The sequence below is a fragment of the Festucalex cinctus genome, chromosome 5, assembly GCF_051991245.1.
Source record: "Festucalex cinctus isolate MCC-2025b chromosome 5, RoL_Fcin_1.0, whole genome shotgun sequence".
Classification (NCBI taxonomy): Eukaryota; Metazoa; Chordata; class Actinopteri; order Syngnathiformes; family Syngnathidae; genus Festucalex; species Festucalex cinctus.
In genome coordinates, this window is record NC_135415.1 from 9703508 (window position 1) to 9722500 (window position 18993).

Consider the following 18993-nt stretch of genomic DNA (forward strand, 5'->3'; position numbering starts at 1 on the left):
GCTATTAGCGGGATGGGAATTTAGAAGCTCTTAGTCTCATTAATAAGACTGATGCATATGTTGACGCGTTGCTCAACATGAATAAGAGCTCTTCCTTTGACAATTTTTTTAAATCAATCTCTGTGAACACACAAACATTTTTCAGAATCTTGTTAATTAGCCTCCACTTAACTAAAATTAAGCTTTGGTAGTTGTGTGTCACAATTTTTGTAAAATTTGACGATTCAATGCATTTTCTCTGGTCTTTTTTGTCTTATAGAATTCCATAGAAATATTAAATCTGAAAGGAAACTCGTGATTTTCTAACAAATTTCTTGGGTTGTGTTCATTTACTTTGAGCACATCGATTCCATATGAACATGATAAAGAATACATTTTTCGGGCTGTACTGGTAACTGATGTGCCTCATTTGGTCTTTGTAGAAAGAAACCAAAAAAGGATGCATATACAAATCAGATTGGCATGAAATGTGTTAACTACACTATAAATGTGTCCAATACCAACCAAGAAATGACTCAGCGACTGCGAGTAGAGCCTGTGGAGGCCATGGCAAGAACCAATCTATTACAGTGTTGTTCATCAGTCCTGTAGAATATTCAGAATAGGTGATAAATTGGGATGAACACTCTCACAGTATATTGAAGAAATATATCTAAATTCTATTAATTTTCTCTCTTTTACCTGGAAAGTTTCTGCATCGTGTTCTCAGAGTATCTCCCACAGGGGACATGCCTAAAACAATGTGGAGGTTGCTGGCACTTTTATTGACAAAATACTGCCACACACTGTCTTTAGAAGGACCTGATCCCATTCTGAGGGCCTCTTCACGAGTTTGGTTGAGAACTTGTTCTTTCTCATCATCAGGAAACAATGCAGGAACAATCCCTATCAGACAGCAGCATGGTCACAGGACAACAGGTCACTTCTTTCATCAAGAACTAAATCTAGTGTAAACCATGACATTCGGAGTTACGATTATGTCCAACCTGACGTAAGCATGTTATTGATGAGTTCCAAAAAACCTTCCTCAGCAACATGAGCATCAGTGAAGAGAAACACGGTACTCTTATTTTCAATGCCAAGTTTCAAGTACAGCGTTTTCAAGTCGTCACGAAGGGTTGACTCGCAATATCCTCTGCTGAGCGTTATCTCAAAAATCTGAGGAATTAATGAAAAAGCCAACATTTAGGATTTGAAAGACCCACCCATCCATCTTGGGCTCTGTGATAACCATCAAAATGACCACCTTATTTCCACACCGAGCACAACAGGCATGGAACAATTGCCCATTGACTTAAGGTCCCCCCATGAGACAATGTTCTGCCAGAGGTGAGAGTTGAAACTCCTTCTGATAAGGTACCCGTTAGATGTTCCCAGGAAACACCCACTAGTTGTGTGACTGGCTTTATCCCTCCCACAATCCGAGCATTCTCAGTTGTGCGTTTCAACTAGATCTACAACAACTGGGACGCATAGGTCACAGCCAACGTCTTTTGGAGCCAGATGCTAAAACTATCAGGAAGTCCACCATTTTGAATTTACTAACTCAAACAGAATTTATCTGATTGTGTTCAAACTTGTTACGTGTCATTTAAAATAGGGTTAATATGAAAAACTATTTTTACTTATTTCATCGCACGTTGTTGCTGTGACTATGCGCCGTTCACAAAGAAAAAAATTTGTTTTTGAGCATCTAAATGTGGACAAAAACCCATGAAAGTTTGCACACACCTCGGTCCTGGCAGAACAATCAATATTGTACATACTTCTTGTGCAATTTTCAAGATATGGCTAAAAAATTTAACAAAGAATTACTAGTTGTATGTTTCACATAGAACTGTGAAAATTGGGAGGCGTATGTACAAGACCTATTAAAAAAATAAAAATAAAATAAAATAAAAATAAAAAACATAAAAAAAAAGACATACCTAAACAGGATGTCTGCCTTTCTACTTTACTTTGGAATTAGCCACCATTTTGGCCTTTTATCAAGGTCATATTTGAACAAAGTCTTCCTAGAAAATGTATCAGAACATCTTCAAACTTGATGTTTAAGATGAAAAGTTATTGAAAGCTTTATTTCGTTGCACACTGTTGCTATGGCGATGTGCTGTTTGGAAAGAAAATCAGTGCTGCTAAACCTAGATGAATACTCGTGAAATTTTGCACACACAACGCCTGGCAAAAACATTTATATTTTAGAGGGTTCTTGTCCTATGTGCCAGTACCCCAACGTACATACATAATTTGGGCTTCCAGCTTGTAAAACCCACAAAAACAGGATTTCAAAAAATTACAATACTGTGAAGACGTCACCATGTATACTTCTCAGTGTGTTGCAGGAGGAAAAAAGATGGATGGTATTTTCAAACACCCAAATTATGTCAAAATAAATAAATTAATACTTTAAAATGTTTACACTGTGGGCCCTGACTCCATAATCAATGAAAGTTTAACTTGAATGGAATTATGGAAATGATTCAACTTTTCCAAAATATTCTAATTTTTTGGAATGGGTCTGTATTGACTTATTATATAGGCTATTTACTATGGAAACCATTCAAAAGCTATGTGTTACGAGATTGTAATTTGAACAAATAAAAGTTTGACAACCTCACAGTCAGCAGTGAAGGCAGCAAGCTTGGTGATGGACTGCTTGCCTGAGCCTCCCACGCCCACGAGCAAAGCATGACCTCGATCAATGCGGATGATGCGGTGAACGCGAGTCAGATGTTCCAGGGCGTCATCAAACAGTACCAGATTCATCCTCGACTTTCTATCATTGAATTCCTCGAGAAGTTCCTGCAGGATGCAAAGTGGGTCTCATAGTCTTTCAACTTCAGTCAGTTTTAAAATGATGCAGTTGTCATACCTGAAACAGAGCTTTAGAATTATCAAAGTCATTTAAGTCCTCATATACTCTTGGTTCCGACTCACTTAGGGCTGTCCTGTAGTCTCCAAAAAGAATTGGGTCTCTCATAACATCCTCTACAAAAGCCTTAAAATGCTCCTCGACTAAGTTCTTTATAAGACCCTGAACCTGTTTGTGATAAGGTATGATATAAATGTTACTTTCTAAATGTAGACAAGTTCAGTCATACATATAATTAGGATTTACTGTATTGTGTTGATTGATTATGTACAGATTTACCAGGGTTTTGTCTTTTTCATCAATGAGTCTATCGTGGAAAATCCTTAGACACTCATTTCGCCAAACCCGTACAAATATATTGACTGTTGAAAATCTGTTATTGTGAAATAAGGTAAAGCAACCATTATGTAAACACATAATGACACAACGTAGAACACACCATAACACAATGCATTTGTTGAGAGAATTCATTGGCTTTTGCAGACCTTTCAGGCTGAGTGAGAGTTAGGCCATTGTAGACCCTTGATAAGTCTCGCAGGTTAAAGATGTAGTGAAACTTTGCTGGAGTAGGTGGCAAGTCTTTGACAAGGCTGTTGTACAGATCCAGAGTGCAGGCGGTGACTTTATCACAAACCTTCTGTACTGCCTCTTCAAATTGCTAAAACATTCAAATTAATTACACTTGACATGAAGTGCATTGAGACCAACATGGCCTTCATGAAAAGATACTCACTTTGGTGTGGCCTTTAATAATGGAGGCATAGATCAGGTGGAGAGACTCGACAGCAGGGAAAGGGATACTGAAGACACTGAAGAGTGAAACGAAGCGCGTATCCACTTCGTTCCTCCCACCTCCCGCTATCCCCATGGCGGCAATGAAGCCAAGATCCTTGAGGGTTTTATAGGTGAGCTCCTTCCCTCGGTCATAAATGCCTCCTCGGTCCAATAAGAGCTTCAGCAGTGCAATTGGCTGCTGTGTGCCATAGCTGTCCACCTGGACAGGAAGAAACCATGTCCAATTAACAGACAATCATTTAAAAAAAAAAAATAATAAAGTTTTTAACTGTAATTTTATTATAATTTTGCCTTATTTTCAGGGTTATTATGTGTTTAATTAAAAACATTTTCTCATTTTAAAACGATCAAATTAACTAGAAATATGGCAAGTAAACATTGTATTACAAATAATAATGCTTAAATTTACAGAAATTGGATGCTATTAGTTGTTTTAAATGACATTTTATGGAAAAATATTGTTTAATAATTAGTGTTTGATGTAAAATAACAGTATATGACAGACAAAATAATGTGAGTCATCTTTCAAAAGATGTCAAAAATCTTTTAAAATTTTCAATATTGCCTTATTTTCAGGGTTTTAAAATTTATTATTCAACCACTCAATGTTTCTCCTTTCACCATGTCTCTATAGATGTGCTTTCAAAATAAATGTTAATAAATGTTACCATCTTTATAAGTAAATTAACAAAAACATTATAGTAAAATTACACATTTTAATGTTACTTTTTTTACGATTTTAAAGTTTAATTTTACAGTTTATTCCATTAAATAACAGACAAATACCCGTGAAATTACAGTACATTTGTGAACGCATTTTAACAGTTAATATATGTATTCTAACAGTCAAATATGTTTTGTTTTGTTTTGGACATGTAAAATTAGTTTGTTTTTGTAAGTGAAATGGTATTTTTAAAATACAAAAAAAACTGTAAAATGAAAAGTAAAATCTATTAAATTATTATTATTATTTTTTTTTTTACAGTGTGTAGTCAAAATAGATTTTCGATACCTTTGGCATATTCATGTCATCTATATAGACCAACAGTCTCTTGCCCATTGGAGGACCGTAAATCTCTTTGGTTCTTTTCTCAACGTTGGCCTCCAGGTTCCTCTGTAGGTCCATTGATGTCGTCCTGGATGAAAGGTTGATGGTCAAAGTAATCTGGTGGCAAACACAAACATCAATAACAGCCGCAGCAATGAATTAAGTCAAGTCTGCCAGAATATTTCACTCACATTTGAATCTCCACTCAGGTGTTTCAGGAAGTTACTAATGGTCGCTGTTTTGGAGGTTCCAGAGTCTCCAACCAAAAGCACGGACCTCTTTATCTTCACCATCTGTGCCAATATCCAGCTGGTTCTCGTTGTGTCCACAGTTGGGACTGGGGCAAGATGAGATATTAGACAGGTAAGGAGCCAAATTTTCAAAATCATTAAGTCTGGGTTTTTACTGTAAGTACTTTTTGAATATCTAACCCAGAAAATCTAGTTTTTCAGGACCTTGACTTTGAAGTACCAGTTTTTAGGGGACAGCAGGCTGACTGTAGATCGATTGAAAAAAAATGTAATTTCAAAAACTGGAGTGAGGTGATTGGGCAGAGTGAGGAGAAACAGAACTATGGTGATTTTAACTGTTGCGTTTGTTCATTTTGAGTTAAGTTCCTTTAATATGAAAAGAAAAATTCACTGAGCTGTCACCAATGTCTTACAAATGCAATTATGCCATCTAGTGGCAGAAAAATGATCAACCATCAAATTCACTTTTTACAGTACAGTACATATTTTTAATTTTAACTCCATTTTATGAATTATTATATAATTACTGTACAGTGATTAAAAGATGCAGCTATATTTCTATCAGTTTGAACATTTTTTCCCACTTTTATGTTAACAAGCATATTAAACTTAGAAAAAAAAATGTTGTACATTTTTATTGTACATTTAGAACAGATATCAAATTTGTGATTAACCCAGACTGAAACATTACCCAGAATATCAGCAAACTTCATTTCAGGGTTGTGGACGTATTTGGAGACCAGGGAAGTCCAGGGAACCCACTTCTGCTTTGCATCATCAAAATGGAAATCATATAGTGTTGGCTGGTGCCCTGCATGAATGATATCAATTAAAACACACTGGAACCAACTCATATAAACAATTTATTTCCTATCACAATTATGTTTTCATTATATTTACAAGTGAATTCACAGTACTATCTTTTGCAAGGGTGGCATTTTAATAAGCCCTTATTATTTGTGAAAGTTTATACAAATAACAAAAATGAAAGCAGCAGCATCCAGTCAAAATTGGTCTTTTACCTGGGAGCTCCCCAGGTCCAGCCAATTTTTTTTCATCACACACAGAGGTTAAGCAAGCAGTCCTTTTGATTAAAAAATCAAATTTCTCTCTTCCATCATCCACCAATGTTGCCCCAAGAGAGCAGTACAGAGCTTCCAGGAAGTAACACTCCAACACGTCAGCACTTTCGTTCTCAGTTTCAAGTAGGGCATCGAGGTTCATGCAGAGCTGGGACACCTGAACATATTAACAATACAATTTGAATCACTGTCAGTTGTCTGGATCACGGGTGATACTAACTTTCATGCATAAATGAAGCAACCAATATTTCAGGAGAAAACATCACACATCGTACCATGTTTAGATCAGTCTGAGGGACAACAGTTTTCAGTTTCTGCCCTTGTTTCCCATCAACAATACCTTCCACAATCATGTCAATCAAGACGTGCACGTACTTTTCATAAAGTTTGTCAAGTTCTTCTTGTTCCTTCAAAAAAAAACAAGTAAAGTTAAAAGATGACAAAAAGAGTGAATAGCACTTTTCCAATACAATGAGGATGTTCTACTTTAACGGGTCTGTCAGTCAACCACTTTTGCCAGTATGGGGTGTATCGCAGATTTTTGGGGTCCACATAAACCATTCCACAACGAGAGACGGTCGCAGGGGAAGCATACTGCAGATCACCAACCTGCAATTATTCAAATGTTATTAACAAATAGCTTATGCGGGTATGACTGCCATAAATTCATACAAACCTCAAACAGCAGGGCACAGTGACCTTGTAAACGAATTCGTTCTCCATTAGCCAGTGTAAGGAGCTTGTTGTCGTCCATTACCGAATTCATGTTCTCAACCCACAACGCATCCACATCCCCATCAAACAGGATATATCTGTGAGTTCATATGTTCATTGTGCAGTAAATTACAATATCATTTAGATCGACACTTGGTACTGTAGATGTGACGTGTCATGTGATGTACTGTATTCCATAACGTCCATCAAATGTTTATGTTCTACCTCCTCTCTTGTTTGTCAGTAGGCTTGTTGATGTCACGGAAGATGTTGGATAAGACCCCATCAGTCCAGTCTCGAGTGTCAGGGTCCAGAATACCATACAGTTCAATGACACTCACGGCTTTCGGGTTCAGAGGATATAATTTGGTGTGAAATCCCAATCTGGTGGTGAGATATTGATGACTGTATCACATGTATGCAACAGAGGAACCTGACCAAAGTTTGAAATATCTGAACTAAAACGAACTTGGTTTGAGCTTGACATAATGTGCTGATTACAACCGATTTCCCTCCACCTGTTGGGCCCACTATCATAGTTGTGTGCCGTGTCATCATTGTCTCATACATTTGCACCACTTTATCCACCTGAAACCACAGACAACATTAAGTGTGGACACGGTTTCAGAAGACTTACTTCTGAATAACACGAACCTGGATAGGCAGCAAGATGCATTTGTTTTCTTGCAGGTTTTCCTCAACAGCATCATTGAAGTTGGGATAGCGAACACGAGGGCATTCCAGCCCTGGAAACAGGTCTGAGATCAGCCCAAGGAACAGAGGCACGTCCTCAAATATGAACTTAGGAAGATTCATATCCCTCAAGGCTCGCATCAATACAACATCCTACAGAAAAAGGAGGGAAGCTCTTAAAAATACAGATATGTTGTTGCATATTGATCATTGACTACTTCATAAAATCTTGACAATACAAGAATCAAAGAAAACAGAATAAAATTATTTCATGTAATCCACTCGAGGAAGTTGCCATGCAAGACACAAACTCTTTGGAAATAATTTGGTTGTTCAGGGACATAGTGTGAAATTCTTTTCAAAGGTAAAGTCAAGTCAAAAATGTTCTTCACAATTTCATCTATGCGCACCGACTACTCTACTACTGTCTGGGTTTTGTTATGTGGCATTCGGAAGCTGAGCTCTTAGGCCCCCTGAATTGGACCAAAATGGGTGAATTTTGTTGGTTATTTCATATTCCACAATACAACATTAATCAGAATACTGTGTTTCTTGCTTTTGCAAAGCTGACACTTGCACGATTTTGTGGCATGACCCGAGTCGTGCCAGTGCGCGAACTAGTCGTATAGTGGCGTGAAGTGTGCGTAAACCCGTCGTGACTGTGTGCCATGTTGACATGGCACGCACACGACACACGACAAAATTTCGCGACCGGGTCATGAACTATGCGCAAACTATTCGTGAACTCGTCGGGACGATGCGGGAAGGATGCACGCCAGTGCGTGCCATGCCACGACTGTCACGAAGTGTCACGAATAGGGGTTGGAGAGGCCCCCTTTTTATATGGCGTGCCCAAGTCGGCACAACATTGTCCGAATTGCGCGAACTCGTCGTGCAAATGCGAGAAGTACGTAAACTATGCGTGAACTGTGCGTGAACTCGTCGTGCCAGTTCGTGTCGATCTGGACACGAATGGTCACGCATTCGTGAACTCGTCGTGAACTATGCGTGAACAGTGCGGGACCTTCCAAAGATCGTAGCCAAAAGCCGTGCATGTGTCAGCCTTGCATTTCAGTCTTAATGAAATTACATGATGATTGTACCTCAGTGATGTCTGGCGAGCCTCTCTTCAGTTCTCCTGCCATCACGAGGACAGATTTCAAAGCTCGCAGGCCAAAGTCATAATGAGACTGTTTGGACAGCTGCTCTCGAGCCAACTTATAGAGGACGGTCATCTTTTTTGCAAGGACCTGAACAAAACAAAAGAGGAGAGAATCAAATTTATAAAATGCTTCGATGTGCAAAGTTGTAGTTTGATTAGAAAAACTGGGACATAAATATGGGCAAAATTAAAATATTCACTTTGGCCATTAGGAATCCCTCAGAAAAGAGCATGATCTCACAAATTTGTTGCAAGTCGGGCACAATCACCACGACGGGCCTGAAGAGAGCTTTGACTGATTCGGGCAGCTCTGTGCGCCCTGCATAGCCTGGGTTCATGGTGATGAAGATCCCAATTCGGCTATCCAGGGTAATCTCGTGACCTTCAAACTGATGTACAAAATGATATTAGCTAAGGTACGACAAGGCAATATTCACGTGAACAAAAAATAACTATGACAATATAGCATTTCAAAGACGTACATTAAATATTTTAAGGTAAAGAATGAGAGCATTGCGGATGGTTTGGATTTGGGAAGAGATAACTGAAAGCACTGAGGCATCAATACGGTTGAATTCGTCAAAGCAGCCCCAGGCTCCACATTGGGCCAGGCCAGAGAGGATCTTCCCCACAGCCTGCACATGGAAGGTAAAGGTTTAGGAAATGCACAAAATAATGCGTATCGCTAAGTGTCGCAACTGATTGCCAGATTAGCTACCATGTAGTCCATGCCTTCACCACAGTTGGTAACCACACAGAGCAGGCCCAAAGCTTTGGCCAGATCTTTGGTGGATTCCGTCTTTCCAGTACCAGCTGGTCCAGCAGGAGCGCCACCCAGGAACATGGAGAGAGCCTTCACCACAAATACATACGCACATCAACAAGTGTTTGTTAGTTCAAAGTGGTGTAAATGTTTATGAACCTGTGTGATTGTGAGGTAGATCCGGTCTGTCAGAGGAGTGATAACCAATCGACCATTCAACCCCATGTATTCATAGCCGTAACTAAAAGTTGCGCTGCACTGACGCACAACAAGATTGTCTTCTTCTTGGACCCAGTAGAATCTCAATTGGCTTTCCCACTCAAACTCCTTTGCATCTGTTATACTGCAGAGAGGATCAAGTTTGACTTTACATGTAAATGAAAACGATTCTACATAAAAGTTGATAGTAACAGGGCCCTAATTTATGTCAGCTGTACCTGTTCAAGACGAAGTTGTCTACAATGTCTCTTGCATGCACATCAATGATAAGGACGGTGTTGATCTTTCGTCTGTCATTTTTCTTCATAGGCTGCGTTGAACGTGTTACCAACTCATCAATCTGCTGATGCATTTTCGTCGCATAGTTCTTTAGAGCATATTTATCTCCTTTTCTCAAGTTGCTAAAAACATCTTCCACCTCCCATGTCCACCACACTTGATTTGTAGCCAGTACCACCATGCCCTGGAACAGCAACATCCAGTCCACCCTGAGTGATAAGGAGACCCGTGGTGAGAAAGATTTCATTTACAGCGATAAACATGCTTCCAATCTACACCCACCTGCCTCTGTCTTCACAGTAGCGAAAGATTGCTTCCTTAGTGATAAGTCGATTAGTTCTCCTCATCTCATGTAAAACTCCTGTCATCCATTCCTCCACCCTTCCTTTGATTTGGACGGGCTTTTGAAAGTCCATCACTTCCCCCTCAGCAGACACCATAGCTCCTGCTGATATCTCCCCACTGCTCTCTGAGTCAAACCGGAGGGATGCAATGTTGTCATACATCTTGTGGAATAAGGTGGAAAAAAAGGTGGAACATTTTTCATTCTGCATCTGATTTCACACACCTTTAAAGTGGAAGTCAACCTTAAACATTTCTTGACAATAATATATGTGACCTCCGTTTTTATCCATCTCAGGAGGCGGCCATTTTGCCACTATCTGTCGATTGAAGATGACATCACAGTTGTTTTGGGCTCAGGCAATGACCAATCACAGCTCACCTGTTTTCTGAAGCTGGGCTGTGATTGGTTGTTTCCTGAGATCTGCGTAACTGTGATGTCATTTTCACTCAACAGCAAGTGACAAAATGACCGCTTCTTGATATTGATAAAAACTAGTGGATTTTGCTGCTTAACTCATATTCCACTAATGCAATATTAACCAAAATACCGTATTTAGACTAGTGGGGCTGCATAAAACAGTATTGTCAAGATTTTTTATTTTGACTTCCCCTTTAAGAAACAACAGCGGCTATAACAGTGCAGGTTAAGTGATACGTTGTCTTCTCTTACCTTTATCATATGTTCCTGCACACAATCATGGTGACTACTCCCCAAAATGCTGAGCAGTTCATCATCAGATATGAAGAAGAAGCGTGGGAATGCATCCCGCTTAGAATCTAAGTAGTCGTTGAGACTTTTCTGACACCTCTCTAGGTTCTCACTGAGGGTCTGCAGGTCCATTAGCCGGTTAGGAATCACGCAACAACGCTTAATGTTTGGGTTGGCCTGAGCATCATTCATTATCTACTCACACACAAAAGGAATTGTATGTCATGAACAATTTGGTCATTAACTGAATTTATGTTTTGACAAGAAAACACTCACATCTTTAAACTTTTTGTCAATGATGTCAAATTTTTTGGCTTCCTCTGGTAGCTGTGAGGAAATATCACCGCCAATGAATATGCTCTCCAAGTACATCCATTTGCGTTGTACCAGCAACCAAACCTGTGTCAAATATTTTTGATTAACTTTTAAACTTCAGCTTAAAATTTTGTGAGAGATTGAGCTGCACTGTCTGACCTCTATAGTCTCGCTGATAAGAGACAGGTCTTTCTCCCATTGTTGGATGGTGTTTAGGAAAGGTCCAACAAAACGGCTCCCTGCCATGCTCTGCAAATTCATTGCATCATTGTCCACAATCAACAGGATCTCATCGACTGCACCCAAGACGGCACATTGTTGATGGCCACCTTTACTGTAGGGTATTATATTGAACTGCATGGTTCCCCACGTTTCTACCACCTCCTTCACACCCTGCAACACAAATATTATTTATAGGTAATCATTCACTTAAAAAAAACATTACCTATTATTACATCCTCAATAGAGAGAAGGGCCTACCTTTTCAATACCAAGCTCTTTCGAAGCTGAAGAAACAATGTCACCTATGACTTCGGCATATTTATGAAGCTCCATTGCAAACATGTTTTCTAGCGTGAAGGTGGTTGTGTTCATCTCAAAGCTTGTACCAGTTCGATCCATCAATTCCTTCCAGTGTCTGTTACAAGAAATATTTGAATTAGTTTTGTGAGTTTTAATTCCCTCGGATTGTGTGTCACGTTCCGTTTGAGTTTTGTTGTATTTTTCTATCTGTTGACACTGGGTGAGCTAGGAGTGCATACTCATCTTCCTTTACTTAAGAGTTGATTGGAGCTCTTTCTACCACTCCCTGTTGGAAATGCTTTGCTTTTTGTCCCTGTTCCCTTAAGTTCTGCCTGGCAAACCTCCTTCTCTTTCTTCCAATCACTGGAAGCCTTGTGTTTCCCTTGTGTTCTTTTTTTGTTTGATTGTGTCTTGCACCATAGTTCCCTATTAGTTAGTTTCTTACAGATTTGGTGGAGCTTTTTGTTCCCCATATAGTTGCACTTTTTTATTTTTTATTTTTATTGTTGTGTTCATATTACTGGAATAAACACTTTGAGTTGCTCCTTAAACGCTTTGGGGTCCGACCAGCTGCATATCATAACAATACTGTATAAAGAATGTGGGGGGGGGAAAAGTAAACTCTCAAACAACCAAATCATAAAGATCAGTTGTTCACATAACAGGAAACAGAATGTCAAGTTGTTGAGTGCTAGGCCTACAATGACAAAGACATCATGACGATCCCCCTCTGCTTAGAAATACCCTTTTTAGTGTAAGTCTTTGAGTCTGAAGATAATCATTGGCCCATTTGGTAATAGAACACCTGAAACCAATTAGTAATAGGTGAAAAGAGTCCTTTTGGGGTGACTTGGCTGAGCAATCAATAGCAGAAAAGGATGTAAAGGGTGGTAAGAGATGATGAAGCCAAAACATGCAAAAATGAGGACATGGGGAGATTCTTTTGGATGGCCACAAATAAGTTCTGGTAAACCTCAACCGGTAGACTGGTGTATATGTTATCTAGCGGCGGAACAAACCCTGAGTGAGTCCCAAATCACACTCAAATGTCAAAGCAGGAATCAGTGAGTAATGCCACAATTCCTCTTGGAAATGAGAATGTAAATCTTACTGGTCAATTTATCAATGACACTCTCTTCGACTATGTCGAAGGGCAAAGACAAAATGAGATATTGGATGGCTACCATGCTGAGCTGACTCCATTTTGGGCATCATAATCAGCCTAAATGAAATTAACAAAAATAAAAGATGTATAGCTGTCATCACCTCGCTCAGAATCAGGGGCCACTTGCACACTCACCTTTCTCTGAGGGCTTCATTCTTAAGGTCCAACAGGAGAGGAAGCGAGTCTCTGAATTGCTTCATTCTGCCCTCTAAGATGCCAGCCACAGGTAGTGATCGCACATCTTTGGGCAACTTTTTCATATCTTTGATAAATCCTTCAGCACCCTCCTGGAGCAACTGGATATTTAAGTCTGCCCATAAGGTCTGAGACCACTTGTTCTTTGCAGCCTGTGAAACAAAATCAAGATTGACAGATGAGGTCGCCCGAATTTTGAGTAGGGATAGACCGATAATCGGCCGGGACGATTATCGGTGCCGATATTTGGCATTTTGACAAATATCGACATCGGCCATTTTTTTAATCTGAAGGCCGATAAAGCTCACTGAGCAGGGAATACTTGCGAACGTAGCGAATTTGGGGTTTTCATCAGGATTTGTAAGATGTTCGCAGTCAGTTATTATTTGTCGTAAACACATTTGGAACATATTCACACCATTTTTCACCGCGAAAATCTTTTTTAAACGTTTTTACGAACCCTAACAAAAACCCCAAATGAGCTACATTCGCATGAATTTGTTACTCAGTGAGAAATATATAGTTTAAACCCCCCCCCCCCCCCCCCCCCCCGCCCAATTTTACTGCAAATGAATATCGGCTTGAAATATCGGTTATCGGCCTACTTGACTACAAATAATCTGTATCGGTATCGGCCTTGAAAAAAACACATCGGTCTATCACTAATTTTGAGTGTAATCAACGTTTTTAAAAAGAAAACCATTAAATCGGACCTTTTGTTCCTGGTAGATGTCATAAATCAGCCTGAAGCCATTCATGTCCTTTTGTATGCTGACAATCTCTGGATACACAGTGATGGGAAGGTCCAACAGCTTCTCAGCATTAGCGAGGTCCTGCCGTCCCTCCACTGCCTTGGCAAGTTCTGCTTCATAGTGTTCCATTCTTGATAGGCCTGTTAAAAGAAAAGAGTGACTAATGCAATGTTCTTGAAGAATACACAGACTATTTTTGTGCGGATTACAGACGTGCTTTCAAATGCAGTACCTTGATCAAGATCCTCCCCAACAGCTCCAGGACCATCCATGTTGAAGCTTGCAACAAAGATGGACAAACTCTGCTGAAAGTCTTCAGTCATCCCCTTGGTAGTCTTTGTGTGGAGCAGAGTGACAATAGAATTGTAAGGACACGTGCACATTTGCTAGTGATTGAGGTGAAAGTAATTGCAGTAGGTTCTAACCTCTGTAAATTTCAACTTGACATTTGTTAAACTCCGATCCACTCGTTTGGATTCTACAAACAGGTCATTCCATATCTGGTTAATATTTTCCAATAGTTCCTTTTCCTCTACTGCAACCTACATATAGGGGTCAGACTCAGGAAATGCAGAATGTAAAAACATTGATGTCGTGTAAGATGTATAACCACATTACCGGCACTTTATACATAGCCAGTGTTCTGTATCTTTCCTGAATATCTGTGATGCTGAGTTTCACATTTAAAGACATGTCTCTAATGTCTGAGATCGTCCCAAGAACACTCTTTAAGTTGTCGAAAGTGTCAGGAGTCTCTTTAAGCTTCTCTGAGAGTTCCTGATGAACACACACCATAAGATAGGAACTTTACCTATTATAGGTAACAAAGTTAGTCAAATGAGACATACACACAAACATACACACAAATTACCATGAATTCTTCTTTCAAGTTGTAGAGTTCTTCTTTGGCTGATTTGTTGAGCAAACTCCCCAGTGAACTGATCCAGGACTCTGCAGTCTCCTGCACAGTGCGGGCCAGTGGCTCCAGGTTTACTTGAATGATGTGTATATTTTTAAAAAGAGACTCCAGTACCACCCTCTGATTTATTTGAGCATAGAACAACAGCGTCTGATCATACATAACGCATGATGGGTTTTTATCAGCAAACTTTTCACAGACTGTGGCATTGTTCTTTTCCCATAGAGGTTGGTACTGTTTCCAGTGGACAAGGTACTGGTCTACAGAAAGCATCAACTGCTGAATGTTCTGGGACACAGCAAGGGCATTTTCATTAATTTGAGGATGATGACACACTTCCTCAAAGAAGTTAAAAGTCACAAAGTCATCGCCGTCTATTTGTTGTGGTGGGCACTCAATGCAGGTTCCATTCATCCAACGCACAAATTCCTGAACACAAACACGGAGGTGGATCAGGTCACACGGCAATTATTAAATCGGCAATCTTCCGCCTCAAACAGTGGTTCTTAACCTTGTTGGGGGTACTGAACCCCACCAGTTTCCTATGCGCATTCACTGAACCCTTCTTTATTGAAACAAAATGATTTTTTTTTTTCATATTAAATCCAGAGGTATAGGGTTTACTGGTGAACAAAATGAATAGGGAGAGTAGCCTTTTCATCAAATCTGGCTCTCTTCACCTTTAATTCAGAAAGTGCTGTTTTTCCCCATCTCCTTGCAGAGTAAGGAAATGTTGCATTAGTTTTGCTAGACTAGAATTGCTCAACTTGGCACTGCAAGTCATGCAGTTAGGACGCTGACTCCCATCACTAAACTCTATATTTATCGAGTACTATAGAGATGGAACCCAAAGGTGACAGGATACAATGAAATCAGCAGAGGCCCCAGAACTGAACCCTGTGGAACACCATACATTCCGTTATACATGTGAAATCATATTGCACATGCATGAAATCAGCTGTATGTAGAAATTAGACAGGCTGAACTCGGAGATTAATGTTCAAGTCGATTGTACAGCAGTTTCCGTTTCTGTTGCACATCCATCCACTAGAAGGTGCAGTAGCATTGGTGGCCTAGAGTAGCATTTGAGCACAAAGGAAGAATAAACGTTTCTTTTTGAGACAACAGCAGCTCAACGTGTGTCTCTCCTATTCTTACCACAGCATTTCACCACATGTTGAGATATCAAGTAATATCCAGTTGCCCTTCTAGCTAGCAAACTGGGCAACGTTTTTTTTTTTTTTTTGCTCGACACAATTGGGTATATGCCACGGAAGAGGCGGGATGTGATTTTGCACATCAGTTTATTTCCGGTCCGGGTTGCGAACGCGCAACCGAGGGGCACAAAGTCGGAATCACAAGTATTTTTGACACAGCCCACACGTCGCAAACCGAACCGGAAACAAACTGATGTGCAAAAACCAGTCCCGCCTCTTCCGTGGCATATACCCCATAATGAAGGGATTACAATAACAAAGAAATCACACACCGTATCATCATAATGTCACAAGTCCTCTACCGAGGGCACCAAATTCCCTGTAGCACAGATAGGTCAATTAATGTTGAGTGAACACCTGCAGCCTAGGGCTGGGTATTGCCGCCAACCTCACGATACGATACGTATCACGATACAGGGGTCACGATACGATACGTATCGCAATACATATGTATCCCAATACTTGATCTTCAAGGCGATACGTATCCCGATATATTACATTAATTTTCTTGCATTTTATAATTACAGTCATATGTATACCTAAAGGAGATGTTTGTTATGCTGACTGATAAAAATATTTTTGTTAGCAGCTCTTCTGGTTTACCACCAAGCAGCATGCCTGGTCTAAATGTGCACTGCAGAGCAAGGAGCAGCTTTCACAGACACACCGGGAAAATGTATTAATAGGCATGAGCCGATATGAGCAAAAATATTAAAGTATTAAAATTACAGCTCTAAAATGTGCTTATTTGAAATATTTGGGGAAATAAAAACAGCTTCTTCTTTTTTCATGTAACGCATTCTTTTTCGTTTGTAAACAAAATATACAAAAATTGGTACATTAAGACACGTGCCATGTTAAGTTTATAAGTAAATAAATGTTGACATTCTTCCTTGCTTTCATTTGTCTTAGCAAGACACAGTGTCCAATCACTGGTGAGATATTTTTGCATTAATTGAAGGCAATTAACTTCAATGACGCTGCTGGTTTTTATTTTTTAGGTACAATGCAAGATGCAAAAGCAAACGTTAATGCCTATTTAAAGTTAACAAGCAATATCGATTCTGACGCCTGCGTATCGATACGTGTATTGTAATGAGGCCCGCAACGATATATTGCCGTATCGATTTTTTGAGCACACCCGTACTGCAGCCAATGATGGACAAGTGGGGCGTATCATCATGAATCATATGAGTCGGGCGTGTGTCTTACTCTTAACCTCTGCCGAACCCTTGAGATTGACTCACCGAACCTCTGGGGTTCAATTGAACCCAGGTTAAGAACCACTGATCTAGAATATGCAGCGGTTCAGAGAAGAGGAAATAATGCTCCTACTTTGGTGCTCTCGACACACTCTCTGATACACTGTAGAAGTGTCCGGGAGATCTCATTGGTCTTGGGCTGCAACAAAATTTTAGGTGGGGAAAGGATGGCATCAACACGGAAGAGAGGTGTGTTCCCCATCAGCACAACATTGAAAGCCTTGATGTTCCTAAACAGGAAATCAACAGTATAATAATCAGGCACCTGCCATAGTCTTGTTCAATATTCGGCATATTTGTTACAGCTCACTGGATATTACCTCACCACCATGTTTATGAGAGCAGTGTGCACCTTGCGTTCCCAGGCTGCATAATAACTTGCCATACTGCTGCACTTGCCAGTGTTTGATTCCATGATCAAGCGTTCCACCTTACAGATGACAGGTCCAATGTCAGCGTATTTGCTTCTCAACAAATTTACTGTCTTGATCCTTTCCCGATCCATACATTCATAAAACTCCCGGATACCTGAAGAAAAAAAAAAAAGTGTACGACTGAAAACCCTATGACTGATGACATTTTATGAAAACATGATTTTATACAACATACTTGGTAAAAGTTCTGCCTTATCTGGCGCTGGACATTTCAAGAGATCTGCCGTCATTATGGATTGCAACTTATTTTCAATATCAAGCTCGTTGTTCTGTATTTGACTGACAACTGTCTCAAACTTTGAGAGCTCTGGGTAGCCATTATTGATGAAATCTGAAATTGCTAAATTTAAACATACAAACAGTAGTCTCATCCTATTGGGAAATCACATGGATGAAATCATAGACATATTTTAGCATCATACCCAAGGAGTTCCAGTTCAGTCTTTTACATCCTGGAAATAACACTGTCTCTACCTTTTTTATGTTTTGAGACAACATGGCGATCTTTGCATCACTCAGACTATCAATTGTAGAGTTGTAGCGGTTGACAAGCCTGCGCAGTTCATCATTGTACCTAAACCCAATGCAAAATGCAGAGGTTAAAGTGGTGTGTGTTCATGTCGAGTGTTCTTGCCCTTGGTGAATATGTCTACCTTATAAAGTTGGCCTCCTGTAGAGTCACGTTTCGAGCTACCTCGGGCACGGAGAAGGACATTGAACTCAGGTTTTTTGTCTCTGCAATTATTGTCATGATCTCTGGTGGAAAGTTAACACGGTATCGCCTATCTCTCTGTCCCTTGACGTCAGGTTTGGCTGGAACGGCCTTAAAAATTAGTAAGGAAAAAAAACGCTTAATTCATGGAAAATCTGTAGAATTTGGCTCGTTTTTGCCAATACATACCGTCTCTTGTTGGGTTTCCTTCGAAATTATGATCAAGACAGGTTTTCTCAAGAACAATGGCAAGTTGCGTTCGGTGTCAGCCAGCCATAACTTATACTTCTTAACACCATACTCGCTAATTTTTTTTGCCATTTCCAGGTATTTGTTCTTTGCCTTAGTAAAATTCACAAAGCAAAAAATATCACACAGCTCTTCAGATAATTCTTGTACGTGTATATACACAGGTGGTTCTGATCCCCCTGGCATAACCTGACCCCCCCCCAGGCCCCTACTTGAGAAGGACCGTTGTGAACCAGTATAGTTACTCACCAATAAGCCCATTTCACTTTCCAATAAATTTGGCATTGTCAGGAGAGGAAGCATGCCACCTTTTATGCGC

At 39.9% G+C, this 18993-nt stretch overlaps 1 protein-coding gene across 1 annotated transcript in view; it reads right to left on the bottom strand.

Moving 5' to 3' along the window:
- LOC144019391 (dynein axonemal heavy chain 10-like) overlaps nucleotides 1-18993 on the bottom strand; it is a 33320-nt gene that overhangs the window by 8557 nt on the left and 5770 nt on the right. Inside the window, exons 9-50 of the mRNA XM_077522417.1 lie at nucleotides 18924-18993; nucleotides 18615-18767; nucleotides 18367-18536; nucleotides 18136-18287; nucleotides 17889-18053; nucleotides 17600-17807; nucleotides 17353-17509; nucleotides 14753-15229; nucleotides 14500-14658; nucleotides 14307-14423; nucleotides 14114-14216; nucleotides 13843-14021; nucleotides 13070-13281; nucleotides 11728-11884; nucleotides 11407-11640; nucleotides 11209-11331; nucleotides 10894-11127; nucleotides 10161-10384; nucleotides 9818-10087; nucleotides 9540-9723; nucleotides 9336-9470; nucleotides 9100-9252; nucleotides 8818-9006; nucleotides 8559-8705; nucleotides 7417-7608; nucleotides 7232-7350; nucleotides 6988-7146; nucleotides 6725-6860; nucleotides 6535-6657; nucleotides 6324-6455; nucleotides 5989-6205; nucleotides 5658-5777; nucleotides 4907-5052; nucleotides 4680-4832; nucleotides 3606-3866; nucleotides 3358-3530; nucleotides 3152-3245; nucleotides 2873-3040; nucleotides 2614-2802; nucleotides 987-1158; nucleotides 682-885; nucleotides 505-585 (exon numbers count right to left, since the gene is read on the bottom strand). The exon at nucleotides 18924-18993 is cut by the window's right edge and continues 107 nt beyond it. Coding sequence (XP_077378543.1) covers nucleotides 505-585; nucleotides 682-885; nucleotides 987-1158; nucleotides 2614-2802; nucleotides 2873-3040; nucleotides 3152-3245; nucleotides 3358-3530; nucleotides 3606-3866; nucleotides 4680-4832; nucleotides 4907-5052; nucleotides 5658-5777; nucleotides 5989-6205; nucleotides 6324-6455; nucleotides 6535-6657; nucleotides 6725-6860; nucleotides 6988-7146; nucleotides 7232-7350; nucleotides 7417-7608; nucleotides 8559-8705; nucleotides 8818-9006; nucleotides 9100-9252; nucleotides 9336-9470; nucleotides 9540-9723; nucleotides 9818-10087; nucleotides 10161-10384; nucleotides 10894-11127; nucleotides 11209-11331; nucleotides 11407-11640; nucleotides 11728-11884; nucleotides 13070-13281; nucleotides 13843-14021; nucleotides 14114-14216; nucleotides 14307-14423; nucleotides 14500-14658; nucleotides 14753-15229; nucleotides 17353-17509; nucleotides 17600-17807; nucleotides 17889-18053; nucleotides 18136-18287; nucleotides 18367-18536; nucleotides 18615-18767; nucleotides 18924-18993 — 7211 coding nt within the window. The remainder of the gene's footprint in view (nucleotides 1-504; nucleotides 586-681; nucleotides 886-986; nucleotides 1159-2613; nucleotides 2803-2872; nucleotides 3041-3151; nucleotides 3246-3357; nucleotides 3531-3605; nucleotides 3867-4679; nucleotides 4833-4906; nucleotides 5053-5657; nucleotides 5778-5988; nucleotides 6206-6323; nucleotides 6456-6534; nucleotides 6658-6724; nucleotides 6861-6987; nucleotides 7147-7231; nucleotides 7351-7416; nucleotides 7609-8558; nucleotides 8706-8817; nucleotides 9007-9099; nucleotides 9253-9335; nucleotides 9471-9539; nucleotides 9724-9817; nucleotides 10088-10160; nucleotides 10385-10893; nucleotides 11128-11208; nucleotides 11332-11406; nucleotides 11641-11727; nucleotides 11885-13069; nucleotides 13282-13842; nucleotides 14022-14113; nucleotides 14217-14306; nucleotides 14424-14499; nucleotides 14659-14752; nucleotides 15230-17352; nucleotides 17510-17599; nucleotides 17808-17888; nucleotides 18054-18135; nucleotides 18288-18366; nucleotides 18537-18614; nucleotides 18768-18923) is intronic.